The 25,628-nt window shown below is 47.4% G+C and overlaps 1 protein-coding gene across 1 annotated transcript in view; it reads left to right on the plus strand.

Moving 5' to 3' along the window:
• SAE1 (SUMO1 activating enzyme subunit 1) overlaps positions 1–25,628 on the plus strand; it is a 46,821-nt gene that overhangs the window by 9,851 nt on the left and 11,342 nt on the right. The window contains exons 4-5 of the mRNA XM_044268479.1: positions 4,113–4,255; positions 9,714–9,813. Of these exons, the coding sequence (XP_044124414.1) occupies positions 4,113–4,255; positions 9,714–9,813 (243 nt within the window). The remainder of the gene's footprint in view (positions 1–4,112; positions 4,256–9,713; positions 9,814–25,628) is intronic.

Raw genomic sequence — 25,628 nt, forward strand, 5'->3', positions numbered from 1 at the left:
TTTTTTTGCAGCCAAGGTGGGCAAAGGGGCACATATTCCAAAGTGCACCTTTCGGATTTCACAGGCCATTTTTTACAGATTTTGATTGCAAGGTACTTCTCGCACATTTGGGCCCCTAAATTGCCAGGGCAGTATAACTACGCCACAAGTGACCCCATTTTGGAAATAAGACACCCCAAGGTATTCCGTGAGGGGCATGGCGAGTTCCTAGAATGTTTTATTTTTTGTCGCAAGTTAGTGGAATATGAGACTTTGTAAGAAAAAAATAAAAATAAAAAATCATCATCATTTTCCGCTAACTTGTGACAAAAAATAAAATGTTCTATGAACTCACTATGCCCATCAGCGAATACCTTAGGGTGTCTACTTTCCGAAATGGGGTCATTTGTGGGGTGTTTGTACTGTCTGGGCATTGTAGAACCTCAGGAAACATGACAGGTGCTCAGAAAGTCAGAGCTGCTTCAAAAAGCGGAAATTCACATTTTTGTACCATAGTTTGTAAACGCTATAACTTTTACCCAAACCATTTTTTTTTGCCCAACCATTTTTTTTTGCCCAAACATTTTTTTTTTATCAGACATGTAGAACTATAAATTTAGCGAAAAATTTATATATGGATGTCGTTTTTTTGCAAAATTTTACAGCTGAAAGTGAAAAATTTCATTTTTTTGCAAAAAAATCGTTACATTTCGATTAATAACAAAAAAAGTAAAAATGTCAGCAGCAATAAAATACCACCAAATGAAAGCTCCATTAGTGAGAAGAAAAGGAGGTAAAATTCATTTGGGTGGTAAGTTGCATGACCGAGCGATAAACGGTGAAAGGAGTGTAGTGCCGAAGTGTAAAAAGTGCTCTGGTCATGAAGGGGGTTTCAGCTAGCGGGGTTGAAGTGGTTAAAGGGGTTGCCTGCTTTGGTCAGTCCATTTTTGTTACATGAGCATCCTGATGTTAACTTGATCACTTGATTATGGAAGTTCCCTTAATGAACTGTAATCTGCATTGAGAACCGCAAGTGTCTGATGCCACTGCAATGGGAAAGAAAGTAAATTTGCATATTGTAATCCTATTGTTGGGTCCTCTGGAGCTGGCATTAGCACTATGCAGAACTCCAGCGGTGGGGAAACTATGACTTCCAGTATGCACACTTGCTTGGCTGTTCTTGGAACTCATAGAAGTGAATGAAGCATGCTGAGCGTTGTAGTTGCACCACAGCTGGAGGGCCGTAGGTTGCTGATCCCTGCTCTAGATGAGGAGCGGGTTTCTTTAGCAGCTTTTGACTCCAGTGAAATGGCTTCTGCACTTTGTTTAAACTGATGATCTATCCTCTGGATAGATCATCAGCATTTGATCGGCGAGGGTACGACACCCGGGACCCTCGCCGATCAGCTGTTTGAGAAGGAAGCGGCGCTCCAGCAGCGCTGCAGCCTTCTCTCTGTTTACCGCTGGACCAGTGACGTAACGACTAGTATCACTGGCCTGGCGCAGCTAAGCTCCGTTCCCTTGAATGGAGCTTACCCCCGCCCAGGCCAGTTGATACAAGTCGTGACGTCACTGACCTGCAGTAAACAGTGAGAAGGCCGCGGCATTGCTGGAGCGCCGCTTCCTTCTCAAACAGCTGATTGGCGGGGGGTCCATCAGTTTAAACAAAGTGCAGAGCCCCTTTTAATGTTGTAGGTTCATGAACGGTCCTTACTGGGGCTGTCTCATGATCCCTATGCCCAATTGTGCCTCAGCTTACATCTGGTTAATTCCACACTTGACAGGTGTGCACCTGGAAAGCTCCCAGCGTGCATGCAAACCGTGTCTATAGTTCCCATACCCCCATAATACACCAAAAGAGTACCCCTCATCAGCATTATATAGAAAGTCCTAATCTACTATGCTTTCCTACGATGAGGGGCACAGTAAATTAAATCTATAATTTTTTTTATATAGTTGGAGTCAATGACTTGTCTATGGAAGACATGGCATCGATGTAGCCAAAAAAATGTGAAGAGAGGTGTACGGACACGGGGGCAGGGTCCTGACAATATCTAGGCAGTCTTCTGGCCGCAGTGACCACTCGGCTCTTGGGAGTTATATAGTTTATTATATTAGGGCACTGCTGTGAATGTGATTTCCTAAAATCTAGATGTAAGGGTCACACATGTTTATCCCTTAATAGAGGCAATGAAAAGCTCAGTTTGCGAGAGGAGGCACATAATACTTGGGTGCACGTGCGGTCTCTGTGTGCGGGGAGAACAATGGTAGCCGCTCATTGTTATGAGAGGAAGCACCATTTTCCGAGTCCACGCCGTCCGAGTGTTGACAGGGACGCCTGTCTTGATAATAAACGCTCCCGCTCCCTTTTTCAGCCCTGTGCCAGATTTTTGTGTCTGGGAGGAAGTAGAGCGTAACAACAGGAAGCTGCCGGGGGGGGGGGTTATATTTTTTGTATGTGCCCATCTTGATTGTGTCCAGGAGCTCATTGCAGACAGCTTTATATGTATACCTCACTTAGATTGCGTTACTTATCTTCCAGTATTAGGCCTCATGCACACGAGCGTATTTTCATTCCGTGTCCGTTCCGTGTTTTTATTTATTTTTTATTTTTTGTGGACCGTATACAGAACCATTAATTTCAATGGGTCCGCAAAAAAAAACAACGGGAGAAACTGCGTGTGCATTCCATTTCCGTTCCGCAAAAAAATAGAAAATGTCTTATTATTGTCCGCATTACGGACAAGGATAGGACTGTTCTATCCCGGGCCAGCTGTTCAAAATACGGAATGCAGACTGATGTCATCCGTATTTTTGGTGAATCTATTTTTTGCGGACCGCAAAATACATACGGTCGTGTGCATCAGGCCTTAGGGTAGGCCTTCAGTCCTGGGGAAATAACCTTTTCAAAGGGTTTTCTGGTTACTTTCCTATTGATGGTCTCTCCTCAGGATAAGTCATCGATATCAGATCGGTGCGGGTCTGACACCGGCACACACACACCAATCGGCTGTTCACCGAAGGAGTCGGAAAACATACAGTGGACGGAGCTGGAAGCAGACGGCTCTGTTCACTGTGTAGTGGCCGTGCAGGGGTACTGCAGCTTGGCTCCCATTCTAGTGAACAAGAGCTGAGCTTCAATAGGCTAGAGCAGGGGTCGGCAACCTTCAGCACTCCAGCTGTTGTGAAACTACAATTCCCAGCATGCTCCGTTCATTTCTATGAAAGTTCTGATGAAAAATAGAGGAACTATGCTTTTTGGGAGTTGTAGTTTTAGAACAGGTGGAGGTTGCCTACCCCTGGGCTGGAGCCAGAAACAAACCAGTGGACAAGAGCCTTCCACCCACTGTATAGTTTTTGGCACCAGTGTCTGGCCCCCCATCAATGTGATATTGATGACCTATCTTGAGTATCTAAGTATTGGAAAATCCTTTTAACGGGGTATTCCCTTCTTGTAAAGTGGTGGCATATCATAGGGACCCCCTCGGATCCTGAGATTGAAGGATCTGCAGCACTGATTCATCTTTGCAGCCACAACCATGCTCCAGGATACCCCACTGTGCAGGGAACTGCAGCCGGCGCCATTCACGTGAATAGAGCTGTGCTGTGGTTCCCTGCATAGCGGGTGACTGGACGCCACTGTGCAGCAAAGTGTTCTTAAATACGGCTTATCCTATCAATATGTCATGACTTGGAGGTGAGGAAGTTATGGTCACGCCGAGTCCACAGTGGTTTTGCATTGCAGTTTCCAGTAGGCCAGGACTAGAAGTGGAAAACTTCCAAGTAGTTTATAAAGTCTGGTCTCCATCCACTTCTATGGGGGTGATGGAAATGGCAGAGCCAAGTGCTTGGTTATTTTCGTCTGTCCCAGAGAAATGAATGCAGGGCGGCCAAGCATGCACAGCTGTTCTCCTTTTCGGGCTCTGTTCTCCAGAGGTGGGACCTGCACCTATCAGACATGGGTGGCATATCCTAGTGCTGGGCCAACCCCTTTGAGTAGAGTGTGGAAGGGTAAAGGGGTGATTCCCCTCTGTGGGTCTCCTTCCTACCCCACCAGCCTCTGTCTGCGAGTCTGTCTATTAGACCGTTTATTACAGATCTCAGCCCTCTCATTGTCTCTTCTGTCTTTCCAGGTATGTCTGACCTGCTGTTCCCGGGACCTTCTAGTGAAGGTGAACCAGATCTGCCACAAAAGGGGCATCAAGTTTTTCATGGGGGATGTTTTTGGCTATCACGGATACATGTTCGCTGACCTTGGAGAGCATGAGTTTGTTGAGTAAGTTAAAGGGACCCTCCGGGCCCCCTGTTCTACGTCTTATTTGCCTGCTTCCCCTGGTGGTTTAGACATCAGTGTATTATAGTCATTTTCTCCATGCTCTGGTGAGCTGGGGGGGGGGGCTTGTGTTTATACACAGCAGCAGCCAATCAGAGCTGGAGAGGGCAGCAACCAGAACCAATCATGAGACAAGGAGGTGTGTCTTAGACTGCCTCAGACTCCCTATGGGCACTGGAGCTAACCTGTAGTCACGGATCACAGCGTGAGCATAGCGAAGCGAAAAAGTAGCCAAACATCCAAATCTGAGGGGGAAAAAATCAGCAAGTAATCAATACTTCTAGGTACAGACTTGCCCTTCATTTTTCAATGACTCGACAGTCATTTTAAGCAGACTCATTGGGGCTCACCTCTGGGTAATAGAAACCTTCATAGTTTACTGTCGGGGGATACTGTTCATTACCTTTACAATATAAGGCATCCATTAACATTTAGTGACAGCAAGCGGAGATCTTGAAATAAAAATTGGAGGTATATTGAAAAATTATACCTTTTCATGATTAATTAAAAAGTTATTCCTGAAACCAGAATTTCCCTTTGTAAATATTCTCGCGTTTATACTGTACAGGGTAGAGCTGGCTTCACACGCAGTATTTTTAACATTTTTTGCTACTTTAAAGGGAACCTGTCACCTGGATTTTGGGTATAGAGCTGAGGACATGGGCTGCTAGATGGCCACTAGCACATCCCCAATACCCAGTCCCTATAGCTCTGTGTGCTTTTATTGTGTAAAAAAAACAATTTGATACATATGCAAATTAACATAAGAGTCATATCTTACTTGTGTGACCAGAGAAGAGTCATATTTTCAAGCTCTGACTCATCTCAGGGTAATTTGCATATGTATCAAATCGTTTTTTTTCCCCCACAATAAAAGCACACAGAGCTATGGGGACTGGGTATTGCGGAAGTGCTAGTGGCCATCTAGCAGCCCATGTCCTCAGCTCTATACCCAAAATCCCGGTGACAGGTTCCCTTTAAAGTGTAGAGTAAATTACTGAAAAGTTGTATGCTTTTTTTTTTTTTGTGTATTTTTGAGGTTTGTCACATTTAAAAAAAAAAAACGCAGTGTGGGTAAATACGGCATTTTTATTTCCAGTGAGCTTCTGTCTAGGACCTGGAAAACACCATAATATTATGTGCGTTACAAATGTAATAGAAAAATACTGCAGAAAATCAGTAAAAATGTGTGAAATCCATGGCGGAAAAATCTGTGTGGAGGAGGCCGAACACTGACCTTTTCTTGCACTGAATCTCTGGGTATAATCGGGGTCTCTCTAAACAGATGGGCCGCCTGCAATGAGATTTCCTCTAGGGAATTAGATTGGAAGCGGAAGATTAACATTCCCTGGAATAACGCCAGCGCCATGTCAGAACATACATGGCCGAGGCTCTGGTGTGGGGTAGTGTCATTAGCACATATTAGTAACACTCCTGATCTGCCAGGGGTTATCCCATGACTAGTATAAAACTGAAAATCAGACATCATATAATACATGACAATCTCTAGAACCAGCCCTGTACCTCACATGGATCCAGAGCTAGAACCAGCCCTGTACCTCACCCTCACATGGATCCAGAGCTAGAACCAGCCCTGTACCTCACCCTCACATGGATCCAGAGCTAGAACCAGCCCTGTACCTCACCCTCACATGGATCCAGAGCTAGAACCAGCCCTGTACCTCACCCTCACATCCAGAGCTAGAACCAGCCCTGTACCTCACCCTCGCATGGATCCAGAGCTAGAACCAGCCCTGTACCTCGCATGGATCCAGAGCTAGAACCAGCCCTGTACCTCGCATGGATCCAGAGCTAGAACCAGCCCTGTACCTCGCATGGATCCAGAGCTAGAACCAGCCCTGTACCTCGCATGGATCCAGAGCTAGAACCAGCCCTGTACCTCGCATGGATCCAGAGCTAGAACCAGCCCTGTACCTCGCATGGATCCAGAGCTAGAACCAGCCCTGTACCTCGCATGGATCCAGAGCTAGAACCAGCCCTGTACCTCGCATGGATCCAGAGCTAGAACCAGCCCTGTACCTCGCATGGATCCAGAGCTAGAACCAGCCCTGTACCTCGCATGGATCCAGAGCTAGAACCAGCCCTGTACCTCGCATGGATCCAGAGCTAGAACCAGCCCTGTACCTCGCATGGATCCAGAGCTAGAACCAGCCCTGTACCTCGCATGGATCCAGAGCTAGAACCAGCCCTGTACCTCGCATGGATCCAGAGCTAGAACCAGCCCTGTACCTCGCATGGATCCAGAGCTAGAACCAGCCCTGTACCTCGCATGGATCCAGAGCTAGAACCAGCCCTGTACCTTCGCATGGATCCAGAGCTAGAACCAGCCCTGTACCTCGCATGGATCCAGAGCTAGAACCAGCCCTGTACCTCGCATGGATCCAGAGTTCTCCCCATTCATTGTCCCAAGTGCTTTGCTAGATTCTGTTCAGGGTGGTTTTTCAGGGGCATGTCCAAAAGAACAAACAGCAGGTGGTGCTATACAGATACATCTTATTTAACAACTCAATGGCTATGCTGAATTTACAATTACATGGAATTACAAAAGTATTCAGACCCAGGTACTAGTTTGGAAAATGTACTTTAAGGAAAATTCTCATCAAATGGATAAAGACAGAGCAGTTCTTTGACAGATTCAATGTGAAGTAGAGAATGCACTAAAACTAAAAGCTGTAGAAGGAAAACTGTTGAATTTTTTAAAATAAAGACCAAATTAAAAAAATATTTTTTAGCCCCAATAAACTACGCCGTTGAAGGATGCAACAGAGCATGTGCGGCCACCTCAGTAGATGGTCGTGCACATTACTGTACAGAATGAACAGCAGGGGGCGCCATTATAATGTAAGAAAGTAAATATCTCACAGCTAAAGCATTCTTTGAACATGGAGGTTGGCTCATTATAGAGTAAATAGAAGATGTGTGTCCTGGACTAGTAGAGGAAGAGTGACCGAATATCTCGAATGTAGTGGGAAAGGGAACAGATTTTGGGTTAACTGTAGAGCAAAGAAAATGGATCAGTCGATGACCTTCATAATGCTCAGCGGGAGGAAGGTGGTTGTTTTTCAGTAAACTGCAGGATGAGGATGTAGGCTCAGGGGAAAGGATAAATTAGGGAGAATGCTCCATAAGAGGTGAGGGAGCGCTAATCAACCCAAACTGCACTCACAGCCTCCTCCACAAGGAGGGAAAAGATGGTATATTTTCCTTTTTAAGGTCTAAATTTGTGACCTTCTATAGGGGAATAATCTCCTCCAACCCCTTAAAGGGCATCTGTCAGCAGGTTTGTACCTATGACGCTGGCTGACCTGTTACACGTGCGCTTGGCAGCTGAAGGCATCTGTGTTGGTCCCATGTTCATATGTGCCCGCATCGCTGAGACAATTTTTTTTTATTTTTAATATATGCAAATGAGCCTCTAGGAGCAACGGGGGCTTTGCTATTACACCTAGAGGCTCTTTTCCCTGGCTGTCCCTCAAAGTGCAGAGAGAGCTGAGCCTCTAGGTGTAATGGCAACGCCCCCATTGCTTCTAGAGGCTCATTTGCATTTATTAAAACATTGTTTTTCTCAGCAATGTGGGCACATATGAACATGGGACCGACACAGATGTCTTCAGCTGCCAAACGCACATGTAACAGGTCTGCCAGTGTCATAGGGACAAATCTGCTGACAGATGCCCTATTTCCATTCATGAAGCGGCTGGTATCTGTGCCAGCCGGGTCCCGTGCTGAGCTAGGTGTTCTGTTATCAGCCAGTTTCACCTTCCCCTGTGATTACTGACACCTTCAAAACAAATAAGATGCTGCTAATTTATTCCCAACTGATTAGGAAACGTTGTGCGAACCAGGATCTTATTGCTCACAGAGGAGACGGGTTCCTGATTTAAAATGGGCCAAAAAAAAGTAGTTTTTGTACAGATTACAAAAGGAATACAAGAGGGGCCTGGATGTATTTCTGGAGCGTAATAATATTACAGGCTATAGCTACTAGAGAGGGGTCGTTGATCCAGGGAGTTATTCTGATTGGAGTCGGGAAGGATTTTTTTTATTCCCCTAAAGTGAGGAAAATTGGCTTCTACCTCCAGTTTTTTTTTTTTTTTTTGCCTTCCTCTGGATCTACTTGCAGGATGACAGGCCGAACTGGATGGACAGATGTCTTTTTTCGGCTTTGTTACTATTATGGACAATTTGTATTGGACATTATCCCTTTAGACTAGGCATGCTCAACCTGTGGCCCTTCAGCTGTTGTAAAACTACAACTCCCCGTCATGCCCTGCTGTAGGATGTCCAGGCCTGCTGGGAGTTGTAGTTTTGCAACAGCTGGAGGGCCACAGGTTGGGCATCTCTGCTTTAGACTGATCCCTGAAACTTTATACTCACTCTGTGTATGGGGGCAGGGGATTGTCAGGAAGGGGGGAGTATGACTTTCATGGAACTTATTTGCTTGGAGATGTTCAAGGGGTTGTCAAGGTTCTATATATTGATGACCTATACTTGGCGTAAGTCATGCACGGACAACAGCCATCCCCACCGATCAGCTGTTCCAAGCAGCAGGAACCAGGAATAACACAGAGGACAGAGCTGAAAGGCCGCTCCATTCGTTGTGCACTAACCGTGTTGGGTTACCGCCGGACAGCCCCTTTAATTTACCTTTGTGCAAAATGTTTGAAAAACATGTCTTTAGACTTAAAAAAAATTATGGAAAAACGAATCCAGCCAGCAAAGGAGACAATATGGACAATCACAATGCATTAGTAAGTGGCTTGTATTAATTTTCTCTACATGATAAATGTTATTTGCTGAAGCGAGACAACCCCTTTAAGTCTCCCTAGTTATATGGAGATGAATGTCACACTTCTTGGGAGGAGGGTTTCCCCCTTCTCGTCTGTTCACTCTGAATTGTTACCTAATCAACAAAGATGAAAGCGGTTATCCCATGAAAAATGATTTTTTTAAAGCTGCATCTGAACACTTTTATAACTGGATGTAATTACAAATTTAGCATAGCCGCTGAGTTATTCATTAAAATCTATCTGCATAGCGCCACCTGCTGTTTGTTCTTTACCTTCTTTTGCTGTCAAACTCCCTGAGGTGGTCACACATGCTCAGTTCCATCCGTCAACTGCCACCAGCCTCCTCTACTGTTAGAAGCTATGACAGTTTGAGGGAGAGCACTGCAGCAGAAAGGACACAGCCCCTGAGAAAGGACATACCCCTGAGCTGCCAGTCTGAAATAAATCTAGGAGATGATTGGTGAGATCTCTGGATCCATGTGAGGTCCAGCGCTGGTTGTAACTTTGGTAGAAAGAGGTTATCATGTATTATATGATGTCTGATTTTAATTTCAATTTATTAAAATTTGAAATACAATAATTATTATTAGGGAGAAGTTGAAAGTCGCGAAAACCAGTCAGGACTCCGAAGACGGCCCAGAAGCTAAAAAGCCTAAGACTGATCCTACTGAAAGCACAATGATCAAAAAGGTAAGAACTGCTGGCAGGGGCTCAGCTCCCAATTGTGTCCGGGACTTGGGAAGTCCTGTCTGTCAGGTTTATGGACAGATTTATGAAACCTTACGGCACTTTTTCCGGTGGAGTTTTAGACACTCGCCAAGCACGACTTTTGTTTAGCGGTCTTTATATCTATTGCCAGCTTGAAGAGAGGTTGTCTCATCTCTGACAATGGGGGCATATCGCTAGGAGAATATCTCGCTATATCATGAACAGAGCCCTGCTGCAAGTGGTGGCTGGAGGGCTCCGGTCTGGCCACCACCAAGCGCTCTCCCCATAGACGTGAATGGGAGCGCACCGACAATGACCGGCCACCGCTCCCACTCGATGGAAATGGGCTCGGCTATTTTCAGCGGCCCCATAGAAATTAATGGAGGATGGCTGTGTATGCGCAGTGCATCCTCCACCACTGTCGGGCCTCTGTTCTTGATATAGGTGGGAACTGGGCCTATGCATGTACAAGTACCCAAATTAAAGAGGACCTGTCGCATAAATTGTGGTGGGGGCTTCTCTTCATCTGTCCTTTTTCATAAATTCTAGTTTTGTAATTTAGGCTATTGTCTCGCTTCTCTTCATCTGTCCTTTTTCATAAATTCTAGTTTTGTAATTTAGGCTATTGTCTCGCTGGTAGAATATATGGAAGATCAAAGGTGATGGCAACCATTACAGCTTCCTGTGTGTTTGTCACCTTTTGAAGGTGTTTTCCAGTTTCATAATTAATTTTTTTCATCTGTTCATTTTTGCCCCATATAGCTGTTTACCACGTCCGCACTTTTCTCACCCTGTTCTCGGCATACTGTCAGGATGTTTACATGCAGAACTTCCTGTTTGTTTTTTCAGCTTCCTGCTGGCTTTTCTGCCCAAATCCAGCATGCTTTTGCTCTGTAATGTTTCTCGAGGTTTGTTCCGCCTGCCACAATGTTCTTTCTGCAGTAGTCTCATCCCCCTCTCCATGTTAGCTAGGCGAAGTACGGTAAGCCCTGTGAAATGTGACAGAGCAAGGCATGGAAAATCCAGCTGGAGAAAACAGGAAGTTCTGCGTGTAAACGTCCTGCCAGGATGCAGCGATGCTGAGAACAAGGGAAGGAAAGTGCGGACATAAAGATGTGCAGTGCTTGGCGCACTCTGGGCAGTTAAAAAAATGTCATTATGAAACCAAAGAACGTCTTTAAAAAGTACCAATGATTCGTAAACCAGAATGCAGCTCAAACCGATCCACCTCTCCTACCTCTTCCTTCTTTCCTTGTCACATCCTTTTGTAAACTTTTTTCTCGTGCATGGCATTGGGGGACACAGCACCATGGGTATATGTCCAACTACCACTAGGAGGCACTAGACACAAAAAGTGTTGGCTCCTCCCAGGTGGGCTATACCCTCTCCACAGGCACGAGGCTATTCAGTTTTAGTCTAGTGTCCGTAGGAGGCAGACCTGTCCTGCTTTTTTGCAGGTTCTGCTGTTTATTTTTATTCTTTTTTTCTCTCTTCCGCAGGTCGTTTTTTTTTTTTCCACCGTTATACCTGCTGCAGGCTGGGGCTCCATCGTGTTCCACTTTAGTTGCCCCCCCTGCGGGCGCGTACTTCGGTACCATCGCCGGTCACCCAGTCCCCACGGACTGCATCCGCAGTGGCTTGCCGGCATTCCCACGGTTCCCGTGTTGAGTCTGCCGAAGGGGTGACCGTGCTGCGCCCGAAGACATCGGATGGTGAGTATATCGGATGGTGAGTATACTCCCCTGTCCCTGTGTCCCTGCCCCAGGGTTAGGTTCCCTTCTGTGGCCAGGGGGATGGGATCCACCTTAGCTGGGGGTCCTGGGGAGCCTCTTCGTTCCTCCTAGCCAACCCCCTCCCCCTCCTGGGGGGGTTATATTCATTTTTTTCCTCCCTTCTTTTCCCCCTCGGTTGGTCTTTTCTCTCCTCCCTGGCCACAGTCTCTCCCTGGCTTCCCCGCTACTTTAGTCCCCGGCTTCTGCCGGGACTAGGCCTCATCTTCTATGGCCTGTCCCCGGCTCCCAGGTGCTCTGTTTGCCCTGATCTGCCTATCCCCAGGTGTCGCTTCTCCCCCCCTACCCTACTCACCTATTTTTATGGTTCGGTGGGCCCTCTGTCGGCCGCGGTTCGCCCCGCCCCCCTTGCTCCATTCCCGGCCACCTCATAAATCGAGGCCCCGGCTTTTGGGCCTGCTAGGCCGCAATCTTCCCGGCCCCTCCCCCTTGCTTCCCGGGCTTTTCTGAGCCCCGCCCGGCCCTCGGGAGGAGCTATCTCCTCACCCTTTCCTGGGCTAACATGTTTTTTCTGTTGGAGGGGGTGGTTAACCCCTCGATTGCTTCATGTCCCCTGCAGCCCTACTGACCACCTCTTTTTTGGGGAACAGCTGCTGCTGCACCTCTTTGGGGGAACACTGCGTCCGGGTCAGGATAGACAGCCTCTGCTGGCTGCTTTTTGAGCATCTCTTCTCCCAACAGCTCCTCGGTCGCCACGTGTTTTCACGTGCGTCCGCTGTCTACAATGGCTGCCATGTGGTCATCCTGTCCCTGCTGGTGTGCAGTACCTCTTCCCAGATCCCATTGTTTTCCCTGAACAATCTTTTTGTGTAGGTTCCCCATGAATGGGTCCCTCCGTGTCAATGCCATGGGAACCTTGGCCGACTCTCCCTGGCAGTGTCGCTGGAACGCTACCAACCCAAATTGCGGCCACCTCTGCCCTCCCAGGGTCCTCCCTGCAGATGGGGCATGCTCAGTTAGGGGTACCTGCACCCGGGTTCGGCGAGGGGTAGCTCACAGTACACCCTCGGGTGGTCTCAACGGGGTCCCACCCCTCCTCGGCATCCTCGGATCCCCCCCAGGACAGGCCTGAGGCTGGTGACGAATCCTTCCTGTCACCCCATCCGTTGCCTCTGGGGACACCTCTGCACCGATTCCCTCGGAACAGAGCATCAGGCGGTCTTCCTCCATATAGAAGCCCTCTGGGAGGTCAAGACTACGTGCACGGAGGAACCTCTCCTACCTAAACAGGGTTGGTATCCCCTCTAGTGGATTTTCGGATGGTGCTCCCCTGACCGCACAGGTATTCAACCGCACAGGTAAGGCAGCCGTCCCCGTGTTTAGCATACTGAGTCACCTACCCGGTGTCTGATACGTACGCCTTCTCCTTAACAGGGGGGTTCCTGCACCACTGCCATAGGCTGTCCCTGACAAGCCTTCCTGGTTCCCCTATACCAGGGGTTATCCTCTACACATTTGAGAGTGTTTCCGTGGGGTTCCCATCCTGGTGTTGGTGTTCGCCACTCTACCTCATTACAGGGAGTTCCTGTTCTGGGCAAGCGGTTAGCTCGGCTATCGCCTCCTGTAGGTTGGTGAGTTCAGAGCAATTGTACAGCCGCCTTGCCCCTTTTCTTAGGTAGTGTACCTACAGGAGCCATTACTCCTGGCTGGCTCTATGGTGTTCCATACAGCACTATTTCTCCCTTCCGGGTGAGATATACAGGTCGCTTCAATTGCCGTTGCAATTGCACCTGTCTGTTCCCAGCCACTTTGCTCCTGTCATAGGTGGAGTACCTACACCATCTCCTGATGCTGTAGCCGATTCCCCTGGCTTGGCGCTATGGTGTTCCATGCGACACTATTTCTCCCTTCCTGGCGAGATATACAGGCTGCCTTTAATTGCCGCTGCAATTGCGCCTGTCTGTTCCCAGCCAATTTGCTTCCTTCACAGGTAGAGTACCTACGCCATCACCGGTGCTGTAGCCGATACCTCTGGCGGGCTCTGTTGTGTTCCATGCGGCAACATTTCTCCCTACGGGCGGAATATAGAGGCCACTTTCAATTGCCGTAGAATTGCCCCTGTCCGGTTCAGTTACCTGTCTGTTCCCTGCCGCCTTGATCCCTTAACAGGTGGAGTACCTGAGCCATCTCCGGATGCGGTAGCCGTTCCTCCTGTCCGGCTTTATGGTGTTCCATGTGGCATTTTCTCTCCTTACAGGACGAGATATTGAGGCCTCCTCCTATTGCCGTGGCCATTGCACCTACCTCATCATAGTGTGCACCAAACGGCCATCTTACTCCCTTCATGGGTAGAGTCCCTGAACCGTCTCCGATGCTGCAGCCGTTCAACCTGTCTGGCTTCTAGGGTGTGCTATGCGGCCCTGTTTCTGTTGCCATTGCACCTACCTGATTGTGGTGTGCACCTGTCTTGTTCTTTGTGGTACCGTGCGGCCCTACTGGGTTCCATTGTTAACGCGGTTGCTGTTGCACCTCTCTGGGTCTAGGGTGCACCATGCGGCCACATTGCTTCGATCTTAAATGTAGTTCCTCTAACACAGCCATATTTCTACTTTACAGGTTGTGTACCTGTACCCTCCGTATGCTGTCTCATTCCCAGATGCTGTGGCTATGTTTCCACTCTCCTTAGTTGGCAACATGCAGCCACTTTGCCCATATTTTAGGCGTGTGTTTGTAGTACCCCAAGCGCTGGGCCCTGTGGTGCGGTCTGTAGCTCAGACAGTTTCTGTATCACTGGGTGTTTTCTGCCCACGGGTTCTAATCTGTGCTGCGGATGTTGGTTCCATCCATTTGGTTCTTCCATACATCTGCCACTCCTTTACTGTCGCGCTCATTGGTCTCCTTCTACCTCTCAAGGCACTGTCTGCACCAGGCCCCCTTCGTTCAGCGTGTGCATGGTTTCCATGTCTGGCAGGTGTGGGCCAGCCCAACCCCCACCTTGTCGGTCTACTGCTACTTCTGGTAGCTCCAGTATATGACTGATCTGTCTGATCCGGCGGGTGGTCCTCATTCAACCACGCTCCCTACTCCGTGGCCAGGTGGTTGTTGGCCTTCGTGCTGTAGTTGCTCTTGCCTTCTCTTTACGGTACTACGGTATGCTGTGCTCCGCGTTACCCCATGTTATAGGGGAGTACTCGCGTTGTTTCCTAATTGCTGAGCGGCCCATTCCTGGTGAAGTACAAGGATCTCCACTGGATCTTCTACCTTGTTTGGACACGTAGCTGGTGGCATCGGCCGCGGCTGCGGTTTTCTGTCATCGCTGGATGTCCGCCACACGGAATCCTTCTGGGTCCACGGCTTTTATCATTGCTGGACGTCCTCCCTGATGGGTCAAGGACAGGACCTCTGAGCGCCACACACACCTGTCTGAATTTTCAGCTGCTTGCTCTGGTATCGGACAGGGCCCCGTAGTTCCTTTTGGGTCCAGGTGTTTTCGGTATTCCCTTGTATTTTCTGCTTAGTTGTGCTACATGGCGGAGGGGCAGTCCTCTTGGACCTTGCCGTCGTCTGCACCTGTCTGGTGCTTTCTCCCCCCTGGAAGTTTTCTGTATGCCGGTCGCAGCTGGTTTCTACATTTCTATGTAGGCTACCCCGGTTTTTTCATGGCGACTTCTGCATTCCTTATGCATATGGATGTCTGTCGTTTTGTGGTACATCCCGAGCTGCTGTACTTGCCCTCTCTGGGACAATGTTTAAGGTTTGCTGGTCAATATTCTTGGTACGGCTAGTTGTCCATGGCCTATGCCCCTTCCCCTATGGTGGTTTCTTTTCGCCTTTCCTGGATATTCTGGCTTGCGTTGTCTTCTGGTGGTTCAGCTTCTGGTTCCTTGTGAGCCCATACTGGGTACTCCTTTCTGGAGTCCCTGTCCCTGTTCATTTGAGGTCCTCTTGGGATTTGTGTCTCTTTTTCCAGCCTCCCACGTCAAGTACCTGGTATTGAGTGGTTTAGTGCTGCGGTTTGCAGTTCCACCGTATGGTCTCCTTCGGGAGGGACCTCCTCCTGTTGTAGGACCTTTCCTCTTTAGGTTTTTTGGAGTGCTCTCCTTCTACTCCCATGTCTCTCAGTCCAGTGTGTCCTGCCGAGGTTGCCTGGCCTGTATCTGGCTTCTTTTTTCCATGCTACTTCACATGCCCAGTGTTTCCTCTGGTCTTACGCTTCACGGTGATATCTTGTTTTCGGAGGCTTGCGCCTCGTCTCCTGTTTTTGGGGACGCAGGAGCTATCGTTCTTTTCCTGGTTTTTTACCTACAACCCCCTCCTTCTCCAGGGTTGGCGGTTTCCTCTAGCAGCCTTGGGTTTTCACCTTTACATGGGGCGCTTAGCTTCTTTCCTGGCCTTGCGGTGAGGGGAGTCCCCTCCCTTCACATGTGAGCCTTGCTATGGCTCCCCCACTCGTTTGGTTTTCAGTGCTTCCCTGTTTCTTTTCTCCCCTGGCCTTTCAGGGGATGGCCACAGGTTTTTTTGGGTCTGGAACAATGTAGAGCGTTGGGTAGTTTCACCACGCGGTGCTGTCCTAATTTTTTCTCCAGCCCTTGGCTGCGCTCTGTTTCCTTTTGCCACCTTCTTGCATTTGGGATTTTCTTCCAGTCATTTGTCCTGGGGTGCTGGCAGTCTTCCCTGCTTCTTCTGAGGTTTCTTCCTTGTTATGGAACCTCTTGCCCATCTCGTGTTTTTTCCCGTTGGGTCACATGGTTCTCCTGCACCTGTATGCCCAACCGGTGGCGCGTCTCTTCTTTTCCCTCCCTCAGGGACTGCTTTGGGACGTCCCATGGTGCTGTGTCCCCCAATGCCATGCACGAGAAAATTGGATTTTTTGTACTCACCGTAAAATCCTTTTCTCGTAGTAGGCATTGGGGGACACAGATCCCTCCCTATGTTTTTTCTTCCGCTTCTCCGGGCTGGTCTCTTGATCTTTCCCGGTACGGGAGTTGTTGGTTCCTTGCTTTTCTTCTCTCTCCTACTGCTTTTGGTACAAACTGAATAGCCTCGTGCCTGTGGAGAGGGTATAGCCCACCTGGGAGGAGCCAACACTTTTTGTGTCTAGTGCCTCCTAGTGGTAGTTGGACATATACCCATGGTGCTGTGTCCCCCAATGCCTACTACGAGAAAAGGATTTTACGGTGAGTACAAAAAATCCAATTTTTTGTGTGTGAGATTTTTTGAGCTGTTGCGGGTAGTGATGAAACTTGTCGCTCACAGGAGCTGCAGCATCTTAACACTTGTGCTATTCCTCCATTATGCATCTTGGAAATGTATAATGTAAATTGATAACCAGGAGTCACTGGGGTGTGTCCTTGTAGATTCTGACAGACTGTATAAGATTACTCCCTTGAGCAGTGGAATGGTAACTCCAAATGGGAATTGGGAATAGTCTTTACTTACAAAGTCCTGTCAGGAGAGCCAACAGGTCATCTTCAGATCCTTTTAGGTGTCCTGTGGCTATATGGTTCTGTCAGTGGGAAATATAGAAGACAGGGTGTTGTCTATCTTTTGTAAAGGGTAGATTCACACAGGGCAGTAGTAGTGCAGCTGAAGATCGCCCCTCAGAAATGTTAGTGATATATAGGCTTGTATGATTTGGATCTGAACTAGGGATCGACCGATTATCGGATTTACCGATATTATCGGCCGATATTTAGGATTTTGAACGTTATCGGTATCGGCATTTATTTTGCCGATATTCCGATAACGTCCTGGGAACACAGATCGCGCTGCTGACAGCGCTCTCCGTGTTCCCTCAGCAGCAGCACAGGGGAGAAGGAGCAGTGTCTCCTCCCCCCTGTGCTGCTGCTGCCGCTCCAGCCAATGGGAGGACAGGGGACAAGAGGAGGGGAGGAGCTATGGCCACTGCTCCACCAATGAAGCTTAATATCACATTAATTCATATACAGGAGGCGGGAGCTGCAGAATCACATAGCCGGCTCCCGGCCTCTATGAGCTGTAGCTGCGATCTGCGGTAGTTAACTCCTCAGGTGCCGCGGATCGCAGCTACAGCTCATAGAGGTCGGGAGCCGGCTATGTGATCCTGCAGCCAGCTCCCGCCTCCTGTATATGAATAAATTAGAGATTAAGCTTCATTGGTGGCGCAGTGCGCCCCCCCAAGCCCCCCAGTATCAGACATTGGTGGCGCAGTGCGCCCCCCTCCCCCCCAATATTAGGCATTGGTGGCGCAGTGCGCCTCCCCCCCAAGCCCCCCCAGTATTAAGCATTGGTGGCGCAGTGCGCCCCCCCCCACAGGATTCCCTCTCCCCTGCTCCTCCGATCGGAGCCCCAGCAGTGTAATGCTGGGGCTCCGATCGGTTACCATGGCAGCCAGGACGCTATTGAAGCCCTGGCTGTCATGGTAAGCTCCATGCTGCTGTGTGCACAAAGCACACAGCAGCAGGGACAGTGTGAGCTCCTATTCACCCTGATAGATCTCTATCAGGGTGAATAGGACAAGGGTTCTAGTCCCTAAGGGGGCTAAAAGTTAGTTTAATAAAAAATAAAAGTAATAAAAATAAAAACACCAAAATATTAAATATAAATGAAAAAGAAAGATTTACAATAAAAATAAACATTAATTTTCAGCAGATTTGTGGGAATTTTAATTTTTTTTTCAAAAATGAAAATTCCCAGAATATCGGTATAAATTATCGGCTATCGGCCTGAAAGTTCACAAATTATCGGTATCGGCCCTAAAAAATCTATATCGGTCGATCCCTAATCTGAACTTCTAACTACTGAGCAGAGTGAATCCTGACAGGACTCCGAAAAGAGAGTCCCGACGACCATGCCCACACACAGTGATTGACAGGTCCCGAGTAGCCATATGCTCTTTGGCACTTATGGGCTGAGGTTTTCTTAAAGGGGTTATGCCATTGTTAAAGGGGTGTTCCCATCTTAGACATATTGCTAGGCCACTGCTCCCATCCAGCACTCGACTATTTTCGGCAGCCCCATAGAAATGAATGGAGGGCTGCCCTCCGTGACTTTCAAGGCTCCTTTTACGAGATAGGTGCGCGTCCCATCTCTAGCGATATGCCCCCATTGTCTGAGATGGGAATACCCCTCTAATGTAAAAAATAAATAAAATTAGGTATCATATAGTCCATGACAATCTCTTTCTAACAAAGCTAGAACCAGCCCTGTACCTCCCATGGATCCAGAGATCTCCACATTCATTGCTCCAATTACTCTTCTGGATTTACTTTAAGCTGGCAGCTCAGGGGCGCGTCCCTTCTGCCGCAGTTCCCTTCATATCACAGGTCAGGAGGCAGTTGAAGGATGGAATTGAGCATGTGCAACCACCTCAGCGAGGTGGACAGAGCAATAGGAATAAAAACAGATAGCAGGTGGCGCTATACAGATACATTTTATTGAATACCTCACTGGCTATATTACATTTTTAATTACATGCAATTACAAAAGTCTTCCGATTCAGATGCTGGTTGAATATTTTGCGGGGGGAACAACCTCTTTAAATGCTAGTAAAGTGACAGAAAATAGTCATGCCTACCCAGTCTATAGCGCTGACCCTGCATATGAAAAATGGGCATTGTGGAAACGGAAGCCCATTGTTAAACTGGTTCATTTGAATGGAAACGTAATGCTTGAAATGATAGAAGATGTTTAAGTGTTTTTTTTTTTGTTTTTTTTTGTTTTTTTTTTTAAAATTCATATACAGTTGCAAGAAAAAGTATGCGAACCCTTTGGAATGATATGGATTTCTGCACAAATTGGTCATAAAATGTGGTCTGATCTTCATCTAAGTCACAACAATAGACAATCACAGTCTGCTTAAACTAATAACACACAAATAATCAAATGTTACCATGTTTTTATTGAACACACCATGTAAACATTCACAGTGCAGGTGGAAAAAGTATGTGAACCCCTAGACTAATGACATCTCCAAGAGCTAATTGGAGTGAGGTGTCAGCCAACTGGAGTCCAATCAATGAGATGAGATTGGAGGTGTTGGTTACAGCTGCGCTGCCCTATAAAAAACACACACCAGTTCTGGGTTTGCTTTTCACAAGAAGCATTGCCTGATGTGAATGATGCCTCGCACAAAAGAGCTCTCAGAAGACCTACGATTAAGAATTGTTGACTTGCAAAAAGCTGGAAAGGGTTATAAAAGTATCTCTGTTCATCAGTCCACGGTAAGACAAATAGTCTATAAATGGAGAAAGTTCAGCTCTGCTGCTACTCTCCCTAGGAGTGGCTGTCCTGTAAAGATGACTGCAAGAGCACAGCGCAGACTGCTCAATGAGGTGAAGAAGAATCCTAGTGTGTCAGCTAAAGACTTACAAAAGTCTCTGGCATATGCTAACATCCCTGTTAGCGAATCTACGATACGTAAAACACTAAACAAGAATGGATTTCATGGGAGGATACCACAGAGGAAGCCACTGCTGTCCAAAAGAGACATTGCTGCACGTTTACAATTTGCACAAGAGCACCTGGATGTTCCACAGAAGTACTGGCAAAATATTCTGTGGACAGATGAAACCAAAGTTAAGTTGTTTGGAAGAAACGCACAACACTATGTGTGGAGAAGGGCACAGCACACCAACATCAAAACCTCATCCCAACTGTGAAGTATGGTTGTGGGGGCATCATGGTTTGGGGCTGCTTTGCTGCGTCAGGGCCTGGACGGATTGCTATCATCGAAGGAAAAATTAATTCCCAAGTTTATCAAGACATTTTGCAGGAGAACTTAAGGCCATCTGTCCACCAGCTGAAGCTCAACAGAAGATGGGTGTTGCAACAGGACAACGACCCAAAGCATAGAAGTAAATCAACAACAGAATGGCTTAAACAGAAGAAAATCCGCCTTCTGGAGTGGCCCAGTCAGAGTCCTGACCTCAGCCCGATTGAGATGCTGTGGCATGACCTCAAGAAAGTGATTCACACCAGACATCCAAGAATATTGCTGAACTGAAACAGTTCTGTAAAGAGGAATGGTCAAGAATTACTCCTGACCGTTGTGCACGTCTGATCTGCAACTACGGGAAACGTTTGGTTGAAGTTATTGCTGCCAAAGGAGGTTCAACCAGTTATTAAATCCAAGGGTTCCCATACTTTTTCAACCTGCACTGTGAATGTTACCATGTTTTTATTGAACACACCATGTAAACATTTAATTCTTTGTGTTATTAGTTTTAGCAGACTGTGATTGTCTATTGTTGTGACTTAGATGAAGATCAGATCACATTTTATGACCAATTTGTGCAGAAATCCATATCATTCTAAAGGGTTCACATACTTTTTCTTGCAACTGTATTCGACTAAAAAACACACACACAAAAAACGCTAAACCTACTACTAATATATGTGGTTAGATAACGCCTGAGAGAAAAATCTCACCTACCCTCCTTCTGTGGTAGGTATCCCAAAAATCAATAACCACTATCTTGTTGCCAAAGCCAAAAATTCCCTGGCTATTAAGGGGTTAAGTTCGTTATTGTATACGTATTCAATTCCCGATAATGAAGGGATTAGTTTTATGGTCAAAGACCCAAAGGCAAGATTCCTTTGCGGCGACCTGCTGCCCACAGATGACTGATGAAGGGTACGGATTGAGGGTCCGCTGACTCCTCCAGCTCCTTGAAAGTTTGTATGGTGATCTCATTATGTAATCTTCTCCGCTGCCGAGGACCGAGCCGCCCCTCGCATTAATTTATTCCTCTCTGACATCAATTAAAGACGCCTTAGGTGCTCGCAAAGCTTAAGTGTTGCAAACGGGAGTTCGTTTTGACTTGACAGACTTCGCAAAGTGACATATTTAAATTAGAAAACTGCTCGGGGGGCTCTGTGATTTTATTCCCCACTGGTGAGCGAATGCGCCGCCTGGAAGAACACAATAGCGGCTGAACATTTTACAATTTAGCAGCTCGTCTCAGCGGGGGCCTTAATTCCCTCGATACTCGTGCACTTGAAAAGACTGACAGTCTGGTGGAGCGCAGCATCTTCACCTGTGTTATTGGCAGAGTCCGGCTTGGGGATTATTATCAGGGGTGACATCATCATTAAATCTGGCGGTTCTGCGCATGTGATGACGTAACGCTTTATTACACGCCAGCAATATATCACAGAGGATAATTGAAAGCCGACTAGAAGCTTTTACTGTGAGAGTGACTGGTATAAAAAAAAAATTGTCTGCTGCTCGGCTGCTAAATCCTCAACAAATATAATAATAATAATAATAATAATAATAATGCATTCTCTGTTTTTTGTTCCTTTCTCTTAAAGGGGTTGTTCAAGTTCCAATTTTTGGGAGGTAAAATGCAGGGACGTTGTTAAAAAAAAAAAAAAAAAAAATTAAGTGATTGGCCCATCTGGACATTGCTAGGATGAGCCATCAATGTCAGATAAGTGTGGGTCCCACCTCTGTAACCCGTTTCCATCTCCAGAACCGGGCCCCCAAAGTGAACAGGGAGCAGTCAGGCATGCAGCAGCCACCCTCTGTTTATTACTAACGTGGGTGCTGGCTCGGTCAATGGAGAGTTGGCTATGTTTGCACAGTGCACTCTCCTTTCCCTGCTACGGGAGTTCCAAATGCAGCCGAGCATGAGTGGTGTGCTCTCCTTAACTTCAGGGGCCCTGCTCTGGACCCACACTTATGTGACATTGATGGTGTATCCTACCAATATGCCGTAAATGTCTGATAGGCCAAACCCTTTAAACTCTCCGATCCAGCGCCACCGCTTTATCCTCCGTGTCAGGCTTCAGCCTTGATGTATGGTTTTGGCTGCAGTGGTGAGGTCTTGTATACCACTACAGCCAGTCACTGTCCTCAGCAGTGAAAGGCACAAGTCAGCTGAGGCCAGTGATTGGCTGCAGCAGTTACATGCAGTATACGGGACATCATGGCAGCCCGTCTGAGATGACAGTGGCACCTCTGAATCGTAAGGGAGGGCTTCGCTCGGGTATATTTAATCTATTTCATTTAATGTTTGTGTGTGTCGTTGTTAAAGGATATCAACACTATCCACTATAACAGTGACCTCTACAGCACCCCGCCCCCTTAACAGTGACCACACACACACTGCCCCGTCCCTTTAAATTAGACCTTCACAGCAGCCCACCCCCTTAACTTTGACCTTTACAGCAGCCTTCCCCTTTAACAGTGACTTTCACAGCACACCACCTGCTTGACAGTGACCTCCACAGGGGCCCGCCCCCTTGACAGTGGCCTTTACAGCAATCTGCCCCTTAACACTGACCTCCGTAACTGTGACCTCCACAGCAGTCGGCCCCTAGGGTGGCCAGAGGTCCAGTTTTAGGCCGGACAGTCTGACTTTCAGACTCCCTGTCCTCCATCTGGCACAGGGCCTGGATGGACACAAGGATGTCTTGTTGAACAGCTCACTCTCATAAAGCAGCACTGTGCCGTCTGAGTGTGAGCTGCAGGGAGAAAGTCACCCTCCCTCCCACGCCTGCAGCTGACAGAAGTTGATTTTTAACCTCATTTTCTCAATCCCTGTCTGCTGAGTGGAAGGGGCGTGGCCTAACCAGATCAGGGCGTGGCTTAGCAGGACCTAGAAGTTGATTTTTAAACTTCATTTTTTTCAATCCCTGTCGGCTGAGGAGTGGGAGTGGCCTAACTGGATCGGGGGCGTGTCCTTTTGAACAGCTCACTCTAAGACAGCAGCACTGTACTTTGAGTGTGAGCTGCAGGGAGAAAGTCACCCTCCTTCCCACCTCTGGATCTTACAGAAGTTGATTTTTAACTTCATTTTTTCAATCCCTGTCGGCTAATAAGTAGGGGTCGTGGCTTAGCAGGACCTGGGGGCGGGGTTCTAAGTTCATCTTTTGAGGGTGGACACATTGTGGCAGGGGGCGTGTCTGGGCACCTTACTGGCTCATTTGCATACCAGATAAACTGGATTTTCAGAGGATAAAAATATATTTTGCTGGAACAAAAGCACATCTTGAAATAAGGTGCTAAGTGCTATTAGGCTAAGGCTTTACTTCAATAGCGATTATCCAAGTTTATTTACCCATGTGGAACAGTTCAGTAGCAACGTTTCGGCTCATCCATAGAGCCTTTCTCAAGCACTTGAGCCGAAACGTCGCTACTGAACTGTTCCACATGGGTAAATAAACTTTTCTTATTTTTAAAGCTTTTGGAGTTCTGTCCGATTTTTCTTTATTATTTTCTTGGGTAATTAGCCTATACCCTGGGACATGGCACCCATCCTTTTCATATATAGTTGGTAAAAAATAAAGTAATGCTCCATTCCATGGTCTTTCAGCCCTGCCTTATTCGCTTCCGGTCAGGGTATGGATGGGGTCCCATGCGCCACTGCAGCCAATGACTGGCCTCATGTCACTGCTGAGTCAGGTGCTGTTTGGGGAGACATCACTGCTGAGGCCAGTCATTGGCTGCAGGGGTGCCCGCGGAAGTAAATGAGCTGGGGACTGGATGGTCACTGAATGGAGTAGGTGAGTGCTATTCTTTCATTAGGTGCCACACACTACGTGGTCTAATTAAAAAGGGACCAAATCCTGGGAAAACCCTTTAAAGGTGAGACAATTCCTTTAAACACTGGTGGGATATCACTAGAATATGCCACCGATGTCAGATAGGGGCAGGTCCCACCTCATGACATACCCAGAGCAGTTCACCCAAAGTTTTGGAAACCATACCGCTCATGCGCAGCCAGCCTCAATTTGTTTCTATGGGGGCGTCGAAAATGGCCCAGAAGGACGCGCAGTCATTTTCGGAAGTCCCAAAAAGCAGAGTGTGTGCTGCGCGAACGCTGTGAAACTGCCAGAAATAGCCGAGCCCCCCCCCCAATAGAAGTGAATGGGAGCTCCGTTCTAGAGAGAGGTGCCGGACCCTATCTGTGAAATATCCCAACAGGATGCCACCAATGTTCCAGGTGACACAATCCTTTTAAGTTTATGATCTCACACAGCAGATTTTTTGCAGAAATTTCGGCCACTGCAAATCCATTCTATATATCTGGATGGCATCTTTTCTGCAGCTTGTTCGTTCGCAGGATCGGCACATTCTCCGAAATTTCTGTGACAAATCTGCCATGTGTGAATTTACCCTCGTGCTCCGGAGGAGCATTGATGGTTCAGGTGACTTGGCTGCTTGATCCACACCTTTGTGGAAACGCTGGGAATTCCCTGATACAGGATCCCAGACGGGTAAGAATCTATTTCTTTATTTTATGTCAGGTTCCAGAAGAAATGACTGAAATTGCGATCGTCTGATGTCAATTGTTCTATTGTCATCCCGTGGTATAATTATTACTGCGTCCCGCCTGTCTCCTAGTAAAAAAAAGGCTTCATTTATTCTTAATCTTGACCTTCATCTTAGGAGCGTCATTACTGCTGACATGGATTCACCTTTCCCAGTCAGGCGGATTCTGTGTCACCCGGCCTGGTCTGGACGTGTTCTCCTCCAGGCGACTGTCATCTACAATAGGCCTTCACTTTGCATGAAGTAGACCTGTTGTTTGCTGATGCATGCACTTGTTCATGGAGCGTCCCGATCCGAACTATTAAATCAACAGTTAGTCAGTCAAAAGGTCAGTCCACCTGAGGGCTGAGAGTGACTGGGAACAGAGGAGGCTTTGTCGGATCTGGGTGATTATTTCGGCGCAGGTCGAGAGGAGACCCGTCACATATGAAAGGAGCTGATCTGAAAAGGCAACTTCCATTTATTTTTATTTTTTTCAATCGACTTGTGCTGATTTTTGCTTTTGAGGGACTACCCCCCCCCCCCCCCCCCCCAAAAAAAAAACAACTTTTATGGCCTATCAACTAGATAGTACAAGGAACCCCTTATAGATTCATGGCCTAACTAATGCGTGGAGAAAAGTGAACGTCTTTGAGTGAACGCTTCTCTCAGATGGACATTACATATTTTTGGCAGCCTTCTTTCAAAGGCAGAATTGCTATTTTTGGGGGGGGGGGGTCTACACACACACACACACACACACACACACACACACACACACACACACACACACACACACACCAAATAAATCTGTACATCTAACAATAAAA

This window comes from Bufo gargarizans, chromosome 9, assembly GCF_014858855.1.
Source record: "Bufo gargarizans isolate SCDJY-AF-19 chromosome 9, ASM1485885v1, whole genome shotgun sequence".
Taxonomy (NCBI): domain Eukaryota; kingdom Metazoa; phylum Chordata; class Amphibia; order Anura; family Bufonidae; genus Bufo; species Bufo gargarizans.